This window comes from Castanea sativa, chromosome 10, assembly GCF_040712315.1.
Source record: "Castanea sativa cultivar Marrone di Chiusa Pesio chromosome 10, ASM4071231v1".
Lineage (NCBI taxonomy): Eukaryota > Viridiplantae > Streptophyta > Magnoliopsida > Fagales > Fagaceae > Castanea > Castanea sativa.
Window position 1 is genome coordinate 13,732,542 of NC_134022.1, and position 13,726 is coordinate 13,746,267.

The 13,726-nt window shown below is 39.0% G+C and overlaps 1 protein-coding gene across 1 annotated transcript; it reads right to left on the bottom strand.

Annotated features, from left to right (window-relative positions):
* Window positions 1-720: 720 nt before the first annotated feature.
* LOC142613751 (putative sodium/metabolite cotransporter BASS6, chloroplastic) lies at window positions 721-13,057 on the bottom strand. Its single transcript, XM_075786237.1, has 8 exons — window positions 12,752-13,057; window positions 12,549-12,652; window positions 10,500-10,630; window positions 9,888-10,081; window positions 9,540-9,792; window positions 9,208-9,461; window positions 9,044-9,126; window positions 721-1,299 (listed from the first exon to the last, which is right to left on the bottom strand). The coding sequence occupies exons 1-8, from the start codon at window positions 12,933-12,935 to the stop codon at window positions 1,237-1,239; spliced, it is 1,266 nt and encodes a 421-aa protein (XP_075642352.1). The 5' UTR covers window positions 12,936-13,057; the 3' UTR covers window positions 721-1,236.
* Window positions 13,058-13,726: the final 669 nt, after the last annotated feature.

Consider the following 13,726-nt stretch of genomic DNA (forward strand, 5'->3'; position numbering starts at 1 on the left):
TATAACTCCTTAGCCTCCTCTCTTTATAGACTATTTATCGTCCTCGTCATCATCTCAAATAGTTCAAAATCATTTAATTCAATAAAAATAAAAATTGTCCTTCAATCCATAAATTCATGTTGTGCAGAGTGTACGAACAATGATTAATTCCAAACCAGTTTGGAAAAATTTTCTCTAACCCCGTACATGGAAATTTATAAGACCATTCATGTAAAACAAGTGTTTTTTCCAAACTAATTTAGAGGAATCTCTTCTAATCCAACATGTGACGATTTTTAAGACTATCTACATGTATATATTATTTAAATAAGTTATACAACATTTTAGTCCTCTCCAAAAAATTATGCAAGTTTTTAAAAATGTATGTGACTAAAGCTCCGCGTGGATGGTCTTTTTAACCCACACTTAGTTGGAGTAAGTTTTCTTCAAACAAGTTTGGAGACAACTTTCTTTATCCAAGTATATTATTTAAACTAATCATATGACTTATTAAAAAAGTCATGTGATTATAATTACACATAAACAGCCTCTTCAATTGCTACATAATGGGTTAGAGAAAGATAGCTCCAAACCAAATTGAAGCTAAACTTTTTCCTTAGTGTATTATTTTAAAAGACAAGAAACTTGAAATTTAAATATGTATAAATAAAAGAGTACTGATTTCTAATCATTTTGATCTTATGCAAGCGGGTATAAAGTGACAACGTAATTCAACAATACATTTATATGATTATAAAAAAAAATTAAAATTATATAAAGTTATTAAGTGAAGTAATATTTACAATAGTTACTCTAAATTGATGTTTATGGAGAAACTAGCAAAAAGTCCATAACACCGACACACCTGCACACACGCACAGCTGACACTGATATGCTCTTTTTAAGCACAAAGAATTGCCCCAGTATCTTCACAAAGCAATTTGATATGCTCTACCTTAAGAATGAAGCTTTTCCCAGGGTCTTCACAAAATAACTACAAAAGTCTCATAACATTTGGAGAAAGAAACTGCTCTGCAACTGCCTAAAATCAGAATCTGATTGGACCAAACCAAAGTGCCAATCCATATTTTCTAAAATCGATTCCTTCTTAGATCCTCATGTAGCCAGCCCAAAAGCTACTGGAAGGTCCCATCTTCAAGTGCTCCATGACAGCTTCTGCACTGCCAATTCACTTGAGGATGACGGATGGACAAAGTTCCAATACGTCAATGCTCGTAGTTCTGTTTTATCATACTGTTATTCTTTCCTCTCAGACCAAATCATCACAAGAGAGAAGCCCATCAAAGACATGATTACAGTCTGCAAATCATAGAAACAATGTGGATATTCCTCAAAATCCCCCAGCAGACTAATATTCAACACCTAATGCAGCCTAATTCAAAAGATGTGTTGTGTGTGTGTGTGTGTGTGTGTGAGTATATGTGTACATTGTGTATGTATAAGTAAGAGCAAAAAAGAGAGCTTTGAATAAATTTTGGTGGAATTTTGTCAATGATCTTTAGCTCAATTAGAGAGTTTCCTCCCTCCATTAAAGATTGTAGTGAAAGGTGAGATCATGAGTTCAAAACCCATAACATGTATGTGTAATCTTACCAAAAAAAAATTGTTGTAGTTCGGTAAATCTTCTGCAAGATTTTCTTATCATGTGATATATGCTACGATTCTATATTGGCTATAAACATATTCCTAGCAAATCAAACAACAGGTCATTATAGCCAATGAATATAATAAATTACCGATTCTCCCAAAAGCTTAAATTATAAGGAAATGGCAAATTTAATCACTTAACTATAATTTTATCACTCCCCCCTCACGTGTGGACCCAAACTCTCCCTTAATAAGTGAGGCCCAACGCATGGGATTTTTAACATTTTAATTGGGAGGTATAGTGGAGGCAAGGATCAAAATCAGGATCTCCTACTCTGATATTATAATAAATTACTAATTCTCCCAAAAGCTTAATTTGTTAGGAAATTGTGAATTTGGTCATTTAAACATAATTCTAACAAGATAACTCGGAAATACTAAGCTTTTAGATTGTGGTGTGAGTAGCTACAACGGTTATTCCAATGGGGGAGAGCACACTAGATGAAAAAGTGCACAAAAACCAAGAGGAATGAGAATGCTATAGCAGAAATGCAGTCATGTGCAAGTCATTAAGGCTAATTTCAAGATCTATTTTATAAGTAGATCCCATCGGGCATTGAACATGCAAATTGAAGTCACAAGCAAGAAGAAGCTCATTTGTAACTATTTTTAGGGTAATATCAAAATTTCAACAACAAATTCAATACAAGTCTGACATGCTCTGCATGGTCACATTAGATTCCCATGCAGATGTGCCTGTTCTTACTTTCAGAATTCTTCCTATATTTGCTATATTGAAATATTGCTTATGGAATTTGAGATGATAATATAGCTGCAGAAAGAGATGCACATTCGATACATGATGTATGTCTAATATGTACCCATAAAATTAAAAAACTGGATATATCAGTGACAAAAAATAGTGATACCCGAAAGTCATGAAACCCATTATAACACCATGACAGATATACCATGTTTATGTCCCAAAATGACTGTCTCCATTAGTAGTAGAAAAAACTAGATTTTGATCCATTGCAGTCAAACTATTCGGAGATGGAGTTGCTACATAAGGAGTTAATATCATTTTATATATATATAAATAAAAAAATTAAAAAAAAAACCCTGCTCCTAGTAAGAAGTCTGACTAGATTTGCAGTTTTGTGTTTGGAGGAATAAATTTTTTTTGATAAGTAATGAAAAAATATTATCAAAAGTGTCAAGCCGACTACATTGGGGATGTACTATGGGGGCACAAATCAGGAACCAAAAGTACAACGATCAAGAAAGATAGGAAAAGAAAAATAAGAAAAGACCACACTCTATTCAAAGAGAGTGTGCAAGAAAAAAGACTTAAATCTCTAGCAAAGAACGTTCACAACCCTCAAAGCTTCTAGCATTCCCTTCACGCCAAATGCACCAAATCAAGCAATGAGGCACTAATCTCCAAACATCTATGTGACGATGTCGCGCAAACTTTCATTGCCAAGCCTCAAACAACTCAAGAACAGTATGAGGCATAACCCAGTGAATACCAAACAAGCAGAAAACCAAATACCACAACTCCCAAGCTTTGGGGCAATGAAGCAGAAGATGATCCACCGACTCCCCACTTCTCTTACACATATAACACCAATCAAGCACTAGCACACATCTTTACGAAGGTTGTCTTTTGTTAAGATCTTACCTAAGGAAGCAGACCAAAAGAAGAAAGCTACCCTTGGAGGGAACCTTCGATTGCCATATCATTCTCCATGGGAAGAATACAAGAGTAGGAGGGTAGAAAGAGCTATAATATCCTCTAACCTCAAAACCTCTATTCCTTGCAAGCTTCCAACAAACCTTATCTGGGCCAAACTCCCGCACTATCGTAAAATAGACCAACCCCATAAACCAATCAAAGGCTTCTTGTTCCCAATCTTGTGGCGGACGACGAAATTGCACATTCCAGTGAAACCTCCCAGTAGACCAACCCATAACTTCAGCCACCGAGGAATCCTTTGACCTACTAAGGCAATAAAGCTCCAGAAAGGCCTCTTGGAAAGTACAATCCCGCACCACACATGCTTTCAAAATTTCACTCTAGTACCATCCCCTACATCATATACAAGGAGTTTAGAGACGTTCAACCAACCACTTCTAATGTATCTCCACAGGCTGACCCTATAAGGACTTGTCACCTTTTTCGTACACCAACCACCCCAAATATTCTCATATTTTGCCTCTATAACCCTCCTCCATAAAGCATCAGTCTCCATGCCATACCTCCACAATCATTTTCCTAGCAAGGCAGAATTAAAACTTCCCAAACATCTTATACCTAACCCCCCAACTTACAAAGGCTTATAGACCTTGGCCCATTTAACTAGATGTAATTTAGGTTCACCACCAATTCCACTCCACAGAAAATCTCTCTGTAATTTCTCTATACGCTTTGCCAACCTTACCCGATAAAGGAAGAAGAAAAAGGAAGCATGTAAGTAAAGACGAGAGTGTACTTTTAATGTGTCACCTTATCCCCTTTAGATAAATATAGTCTCTTCCAAACTGCTAATCTGCTCTCCATTCTCTCTAGGATAGGATTCCAAACAAATAAATCCTTCCACTTAGCACCTAATGGAAGGCCCAAATATTTCAAGGGCAGAGAAGACTGCCCACACCCCAACAGATCCACCAAAGCCTCCAAATTGTGCACCACACCAAGTACCAACTCAGATTTTCTCAAATTAATACAAAGCCCTGAAACCTCCTTGAATCTAGCAAGAATTGCCCTCAAATTAGCAATCTAAGAAGGTTCAGCATCACAAAAAATCAGAGTATCATCTGGAAATAAAAGATGAGACACCATCACTGATGAACTAGCCATACTACCCACAGAAAAGCCTAAGAATTGCCAAGCAGAAGCAGCCACATCTAACATACGACTTAATGCCTCCATAACAATATCAAACAACAATGGAGATAATGGGTCCCCTTGTTGAATCCCCCTAGAACTTCCAAAGAAATCAGATGGACTACCATTGATCAGAATAGAAAATTTTACAATTGAAATGCAATACCTTATCCATTTTCTCCATTTCTCTGAGAACCCATAGCGCTGAAGCATATACATTAAAAAATCCCAACTCACATGATCATACACCTTCTCCACATCCAATTTACACAACACACCTGGAATTCCTTACTTCAATCTGTTATCAATACATTTAGAAGCAATCAAGACGAAGTCCAAAATTTGTCTGCCCTTCACAAAGGCATTTTGTGAATTCGAAATAAGCCCATGCGCCACCCTACGAAGCCGATTAGCCAACCCTTAGAAATAATCTTATAAATCCCACCAACTAAGCTTCTAGGCCGAAAGTCCTTTACCTATACAGCATCCACTTTCTTGGGAATAAGGGCAAGGAACGAAGCATTAAGACTCTTCTCAAACATAGCCTAAGTATGAAAATTGTGGAATACAACCATAATTTCTTTTTTCAGAACACACTAGCAAGACTGGAAGAACGCCATGGAAAAGCCATTCGGGCCAAGCGCCTTATCACCATTAAAATCATTGATCACCCCAAACACCTCTTCCTCCTCAAAAGACCTATCTAGCCAACTTGCATCTTCCACTGAGATGCTAGAAAAGTCCACATCATCTAAGACAGGTCTATGAGCCACATCCTCAAAATAAAGCTGCCTATAGAACTAAGAGATACAATCTACTATAGTTGTCGGGTCTACAGACAAATCCCCATCCACCATAAGCCTATCAATAAAATTACCATCCTGTGAGAGTTACCTATGCGATGGAAAAATTTAGTATTCTTGTCTCCTTCCCTAACACAGAGAACTCTAGATTTCTGCCTCCAACATATTTCTTCCAACAGAGTAGCTTTTTCTAACTCATCACGAATTCTTCCCACTTCTAATGTTTCCTCGGCTGATAGACCCTGACTATCCTCAATATTCTCTAGAACACTCAAATCCTTCCACAATTTTTTAATCCGATCTTCAACATGACCAAACACCTCCACATTCCATCTTTTCAAATCATTTTTCAAAAGTTCTAATTTATTGGCCAGAACAAAACTCAGTGCACCTTGAAACTGAGAGGATTCCCACCAAGACCAAACCCTATCCACAAAACCCTCATCCTTAAGCCAAATATTCTCAAATCTAAACGGCCTACTCCCTCTCTGATAAGATCCACCCTCAAGGACAATTGGAAAATGATCCGAGCACAACCTAGACATCCGTCTTTGAGAAACTGTTGGAAACTTATCCTCCCAATCTGCAGAGAACAAGAATCTGTCCAGCCTAGCCTTCGAAGCAACTTCTCAAGAATTTGACCAAGTAAAAGTTCCCCCTTGCAATGGCAAATCAATGAGACCCTATTCCGAAATAAAATTGGAAAACTCCCACATTGCAACAGTGAAAGAATTAGACCTCAATCATTCTGAAGGGAACCTAACCACATTAAAGTCACCACACACACACCATGGAACACTCCACCAGCTGTTCAAACCACAAAGTTCCTCCCATAAAAACCTTCTATCTCAGTGTAAATTAGGACCATAAACACCCATACAAACTGATCTGACACGCTTGTAAACTTACAAGAAACTGAAACTCTCCCCACTGCTTCCTTCATTTTATTCACAACCCGTGTGTCCCACATCACTAACACCCCTCCAGAAGATCTACAAGAACCTAAGACCAATCAACATGTTGGCCACCCCACAAACTACAAATCACCGTTCTATTTATCAGCCCCATTTTGGTTTCTTGAAGACAAACCACATCTGGCCCCCATTTCCTAATCAATTTTCTAACCTTGAGCCTTTTGTCCTGCTCATTCAACTCTCTAACGTTCCAAGAAATAATCTTCAAACTCATTGATAAGGCATAACAGCCTGCTCCATACTCACACTCCTTACTTTATTTGGACCATACTCAACATTCAAGGATGACAACAAATTTTTTAACTCTCGCTGACCTTTCTGGCCTAACTTGACCAACTTCGTCTGATCGCCCACCACATGTTTCTGTTTCTACTCTTTTCTAGGCTCTATAGCTAATAACAATCCTGTAATTTTCTCCTCAAAACCTTCCAACAAAGTGCCCACAAATTTCTTAAAAGCCTTTATCCTATTGGTTACCTATTGTGATAGCTAACAGTTATCAACACTCTCCTTACACCCAATCTCCTTCATATGACTAGACACCAACTCTAAAGGACCTTCAGTGGCCAAAGGTACCACCGCTAATGGCTCATCACCTCTCTCCCAAGACCTCAACCTTTCATCAAATTCCCACATCTCATTCTCTGACCCAGGAACCACAGACGAAGACTCTACTAGCCCCTCACCCTCATCTGCCCAACTAACCCTCTGCCCTTCATTAATAATAGAAGCATTACCTGGTACACACTCTCCCTCCATGCTTAAGCAGACCAACATGCAATCTGGAGATCGATACAGTGACAGTGGAAGCACTAATTGCTGTCCATCACGCAATTGTAGCATCCAGACTTTGGAATTACCCCAAGACTTATCCAATTCTCCAACCAATTCCCTAATAGTAGGGCCAGGTAGATGAACTCCCTCAAAATTAGAATCATTATTTGTAGTGGCCGATCCTTCCAAACCCACAAAATCCTCATCCCCATCTTTCGTTGCCACTTGAGAAGTCAAAGACACCAGCGCCGACACTATCTGGTCACTAGAGGTCGTTACCAGTTCACTGGATGCCTGGACCACCCCCACTGGCTTGACTGGCATGGTGGAGAACCGAGTCTGACTTCTCTAACCACCAAAACCATCAACACCCGTTGCTTTTGATACCATAATGGAGGACACCGTGGCCAAGGACACCATCGGCACCAAAATCGACCCACTCGGAGCATTGATAGCCAATAACGGTTCGTGGGAGGCATGGGCCACCACCGCTGGTCCTATCGGCACGGTGGATGGCTGAGCAAGTCGAGTCGGGCTATGCTGACCACCCTTACCTGCCACTTTCGTCACTGCTAAGGAAGAGATCGTGGCCAAGGGCACCTTCGGCGACATCACAAGCTTCACCGATGTCGTAGGCGAGACCATTGAGCTCTCATGTTTCTTCATGGCAGTGAGTTCACTCCTACCTGAACTCGGAATAGAGAGACAATTCTAGTAAGAAGGCTCCAGAACAGTTGGGCCACTAAAAGAGCTCTCGCCAGTCTCAAAATTATATGGGCTTGACAGACCCAGGCCCAAAGCAGAGTTTTTACTGCCCAACAGAGCTTGGGCTTTCTAATTGGATGGGCCCAGCCCCACTTTTGTATTCTGGGCATTATTACTCTCCCTTGCTACCCATCTGCCAGCTTGCTTACCACCCTTAACACCATCTCAAGATACCCGCTTCTTTCCAAACTCATTCACATCCACAATCAGCCCTTACCCTAACCAACGTGACTTCCTAATATCACACAACTTCCGGCCTGAGTTTCAAAAACTACTACCTGTTTGCAAGAATTGTTACTCGGAAGCTCCAATATATTCTTCATGACACCACCCTTGACCTTTTCTTTGATGAAGGGCTGCTAAACAGGCTTCAACCTTGCCTGCACTGGAGCTTTGACAGCTTCCACATAGGACCTGGCAGCACGATATTTTGGGATTTGCTTAGACTTGTACGGTACAAAATTCAATCCACCCGACACATATTGGGAAGGTTCCAATATTCTTCTTAATTCAATCCCAAAAGTTCTCCATCCTTGCTGTAACTTTCCAGCAGGGATAGTGATAGTTCACCACAATCCGCCTACCTTAAGCTTTGTCACTGATAAGTACTGCCCAAACAAGTTGGACCCCCGTTGCAAAGTGTAAGTAGTATCACCTTCCCTGAACATGAAAAATTGCTTACGATTAACCCCCAATCACGGTATGTTCCAAATTCCACATTACCCAAAGTGCTGCACTCTTGCCCATAAAAACCGATTGCATGTAGTATTTTCCCCATTCAAAAATCTTAAGGGAGAAAAAACTCCCTCCTTCCTTAACCACCAACTGAAACAGCTTAGATTCAATAAAAAAAACTTCTAAATCCACTCACACTAATCCAAGGAAATAAACTAAAACAGGATTTTTGACTAATTTGAGGTAGCCGGGCCTCCAAAGAACCTACTACTTACGGCTCTATAATCAAAATTATAAAGCATACCCCTTCATTATTTCTTACAAGAGTAAAACCAACCTCTCTTTCTGCTTTGAAGCTTTGAATAGTGGTTCAACATTTCTTCTTTTCCTCTATTTCTTAACACTTGGGAAAATGGAAATGTCACTATGTCTATAGATTGCCACAAAGGGTGGAAGAAATTGAATGCAGTTTAGAACCCCAGGTTCAAATCAAGGATTTACACATGCTGAGTCCAAAACAGGAGGCTTTCGACCTTATTCTCACAATTGATAAAAAAGCAATAGTATGGACTCACCGAGACTGCGGGAGGCACACTCACAAGTGGATCTTGGAAGAACCTATTTGCCAGTGCAAGGGCCAGAAGACTGCTTTGCATACCTGCAAAAGGAAAAATATCAGTTAGCCAGAATATTATGTTGCCAGGTACTATATTTTGATGATAATCAATAATGGCAGAACCTGTCTCATAGGAAAGTGTTCTTTGCAGCTCTTTCACATCAGGTGCCTTATGGAACACTAAACCAGTAAAGACATAACCAGCTATGAATGCTGACAAATGGAATGCAACAATGAGCAGCAAAATGGTTGCTCCGAAAGGAGATAGAACAGACTTGATGTTAATCGCAAGTGGGGCTCCAACACAGAGAGATGTCACTAATACTGATAGTGGAGGCAAAAATGGCCGAATAGCATTACAGATCTTGGGGAAGAACCTGTAAGCACAAATATAAGAGGCAGGTAAGGACCTCTAAAAGAGTTCGATATGTTATCATCAGGAGTCAATATATTACCGATTCAATAGCAAGCCTGCAGCAATGGGTGCAACTACAATCTGCGTAATGCTAAACACCATTCCTTTTACATCAACAGGAAGTCTTTTTCCAATGAGCAAGAGTGATAACATTGGTGTGACAATTACTGCAGTAGCAGTAGACAATGATGTCATAATAATGCTTAGAGGGGCCATTTGTGGGTCTGTGAGAAAAGTAGCATAATTTGAGAGCTGAGCCCCGCTAACACAAGAAACCAACATAATCCCAGCACCTGATACATGATGAGACTGACAAAATGTTAGCACAGTGACCGATCCTACCAATCAAAAAGGGGAGAGAGAGAGAGAGAGAGAGAGATCTCCTGACCTATGGAGGTTGGAAGACCAAAAAGTGTGACTGAGATAATGCCAAAAAAATATCCTAGCAGAGGTTTCACAACAAATTGGCCAACATAACCAGCAAAAAGAGCTGCTGGTCTCTTGAATGCTTCAAGGAAATCATCCTCTCTAGAATTAACCCCTACTGCAAACATTAGAAACCCCAATGCAGGTGCATAGTACCTGGAAATAGAAAACATATAAATTACGAATTACAAACATATGATTTGGATAAACATTTTAATATCTTTTTATTGCAAATCAACATTTATGTTCAGATGAACTAATCCAAATTTTTAACTTCTATCACTCAATGGTTGTACTCAAGAATATGGCAGAGCAAAAAAGTTCAATAGATCAAGAATGAGAGCTCATTCTAGTTTAGTCTATTTTAAATGGATAAATGCTTATTGATGATTTGGATACATTTTTCAATGAGTGCAAAAACTTAGCTTAACCCCTGCTTTACTTTTTAGATAGCAAAGGAAATCAATATGCAATGGCTTCTCATTCTTCCTTGAAGTTGCTCTTAAAAATAAAACTTTTTATGTGTTTAGGCATATGTTAAACCATCCAATTCATCTCAAGAGTGTTCAACAACCTGGTAGTAAACCATGTAAAAGAAGGCGGATAGACAAGAGCCAACAGTGTACTAGCAAGGACTACATGTGGCAAAAGGGAATTTGATTCCTTCAAGATCTTCAAAATAGAAATGTCCTTTTGTTTAGGCACCTGAAACAAAGACACAGCAGTGTGGTCAATGTGGCCTAAAATTACTCCGCAAATTAGTTGTATATATCACTGAAACTGGTGAAACTTCAGAACCAGTACATAAAAAACACAAACATACACAAACCTTTTACAGTGAAACTGAGTGTATGCTCGGATTAGAAAGTAATTAGTCATTTTCCCCTTGTTTCACAAACAAAACATCCTTTTGTTAAACATGCATTTATTTAATATGAGATTTTAGCAACATAGTCTTGTAATCTACCCATCCACAGTATAGAAAGTGTTGAGATGGTTGTGATCAGGATAAGACTGAGCCCAATCTAAGTTCTCCTCTGGTACATCTTTATTTGAACAATTCTAACTGATGGCTCGTAGAAAGAGGATGGCAAAGACTGAAAAATCTGATGACTCTAAATTATTGTTTGGGTTGCTTAAACCATCTCTTCTTTTTGGAGGATTTCAAATTCTGTCCCTTGTCTGATTAAGTTGGAGACTGTTATTGCCTTTGTCTAATTAAGTCAGTGGGAATTAGTATATATGATCATATTTGTCTTAACAGAGTTGAAGATTGTTATTGCTTCAGGCAAAAACACTACACCCACCTTTAAATAAGTGGTTGTTTCACCAACACACCATGAGAATAATTGACTCGCATGACACATAAAAGTTTTCAGGGATGGTAGCAGGATGGGGTGGGGTCGGATCATGGGTGCCCCATCCCCACCCCATTTGCCTATTCGGGGCAAGAAAAACCTGCACGGGGCAGGAGCAGGGCAGGTCAGGGCTGGACGAAGGGCGGAGAAATGTTGCCATCCTTAATTACATAGTTCTATCATTGAAGAGATAGAGATGAGAAACGAAAGGGAGGAGAGGAAAAGATAAGTGTGTTTAGGAGATGAAAATAGATTATGTACACAAATTAAATCATAAATAGGATATGTATAAAAATACTACATTATCTACATAGATATATATAAATATAAATAAATATATGTGTGTGTGTGTGTGTGTGAACACGCGTGTATACACACACACACTCTCAGGGCAACTCAGGCTAATGCAAGATGGAGTGAAGTAGGCAAAACCTATCCTCATCCTATTCCCTCTTTAGGGCGGGGAAAACCTGTATGGGGTGGAATGGGTTAAGCAGGGAGGAGAATGTTTTCCATCCCTATTCTTCACCATGATCAAAGGCCAATTGGTGGATGTTATCCAAAAAAAAGGTTGCATGACCTCTGGTGTCCCTTAAACACCAGCTAAAAATCAGCAAACATACTGCTCCTAATACAATTTCTGATTTTGTAAGAGTAAATATATACCCCTAGCTCAAATGACACCTCCTCCTAACCCCATAAGAATGGGGTGGAGGTTATGGTCGTGGCTTCAAGATTACCAATCTGAAAACATACATGCACACAAACCTCAGCTTATTTTTTGACAAATCCACAACTGGATTACAATGTAAAATGCTTAAAATTCAAGTCTTTGCACTTTAAAATTATACACTAAAAGTCCATGGATTGGATGGTAAATAACTTGCAATTAAAATGAAATTGGCATGTTAAAAACAGAGATAGTGTATAATCTGATGCTGGGATTTTCAAAATATTAAATCCAATTAAAAGTTATCCCCATTAACAAAAAAAGATTGCATGCGATGTAACTTGGACTTGAACATATATATGATACACACACAAATTTGTACCATTTTAACAAGAAGATGAAGGCTTGAGAGCACGCCCATTCTTTTAAACAAACCATATAGTTTGCATCAATATCCTTAGCTAAAACTACCCACAATTTCCTATAAACTAGTATGTACTATAACACTTTTTTTTTTTTAGTTTTCCAACTTAAACAACTAAATAGTACTGTTTTTTTTCTTATAAACTTAACAAAAGATAAAAACGGTACACACCTGAGCTGGTCTGGTTGCATCGTTTAGACCCGTACCCGGTTCCAGAGGATCCGAAGATATCCCATTTACACACTTGCTGATTACAAACCTTGAGCTACTCCAATCTGATGTTATTAAAGCAATGTGCAAAAGAAAAATAAACACCCAATACATATAAAAATAAAATTTTTACAGAGAAGTACACAGTAATATAAAAAACCCACTTGGTAAATTAAAATCAGAGCGAAATGGAAACCCTAGAGACCGCGAGAAATATAGAGTTGAAAATAAAGAAGAAGAAGAAAATGGGGGCTGAGGTTTTCGTCTATCGGAGACATTTCGCGAGTGGGGCTCCGAGAAATGTGGAAGGTGGATCTTCAATTGGCTACTGCTACTTACTGAATTCATTTTGAAAACAAATTCCCAAAACAAAAAATAAGAGAAGGATTTGATTTTATGGGGCTTTTTGTTGTTTGGGAATTGATAAGGTTTGTTGCTTGTGAGTTGTGAAGTTTGTGACTCTGGTAGAAAATAGTAAAATAGCAATAGTTTTCAAAGAATACAAACTATATTTTTTACTAGTATCTTGAGTTTAAATGACTCGATTTTAGGTTATAAATAATTTTGTCCGATGTGGCATTTTTTCCACGTGTCGACTACTTGAAAATCGAGTCTTTAAGACTCGATTTATATGCTAAACCTTTCTTCCGTGTTTCACATTTCTCTCCTCACTACCTCTCTCCATCTGCTTCTTTCTTCCTCTCACTACCTCTTCATCTGATCCTTTCTTCCTCCTCAACACTGATCTGCACAATGGTCGTCAACCCAGCTGACCCAGGCCGCCGCTCCCAGACCGCGACGCCCAGGCCGCATGCACCCAGGCCGCACGAGCCCAGGCTGCGCGTGCCCAGGTCGCATGACCCAGTTGGGTTTTTTTTTTTTTTTGTGCAATGGGTTTTGGGTTTTTTTTTTTTTTTTGTGGTGGGTTTTGCTCAGCCATTTCTATGGTGGTGGATGGATTTTGATGTGGGATGTGAGTTTTGGTGGCTATAGAGTATTTCTGGGAAGGGATGTTAAGAGAGTTGGGCTAAAATTATTTTGCTGGTAAATCGAGTCTTAGAGAATCGATTTTCAGGTAACCTCCACATGGAAAAATGCCACATCAGACATAAAAATCGACCATCAAATACTCGATTTTT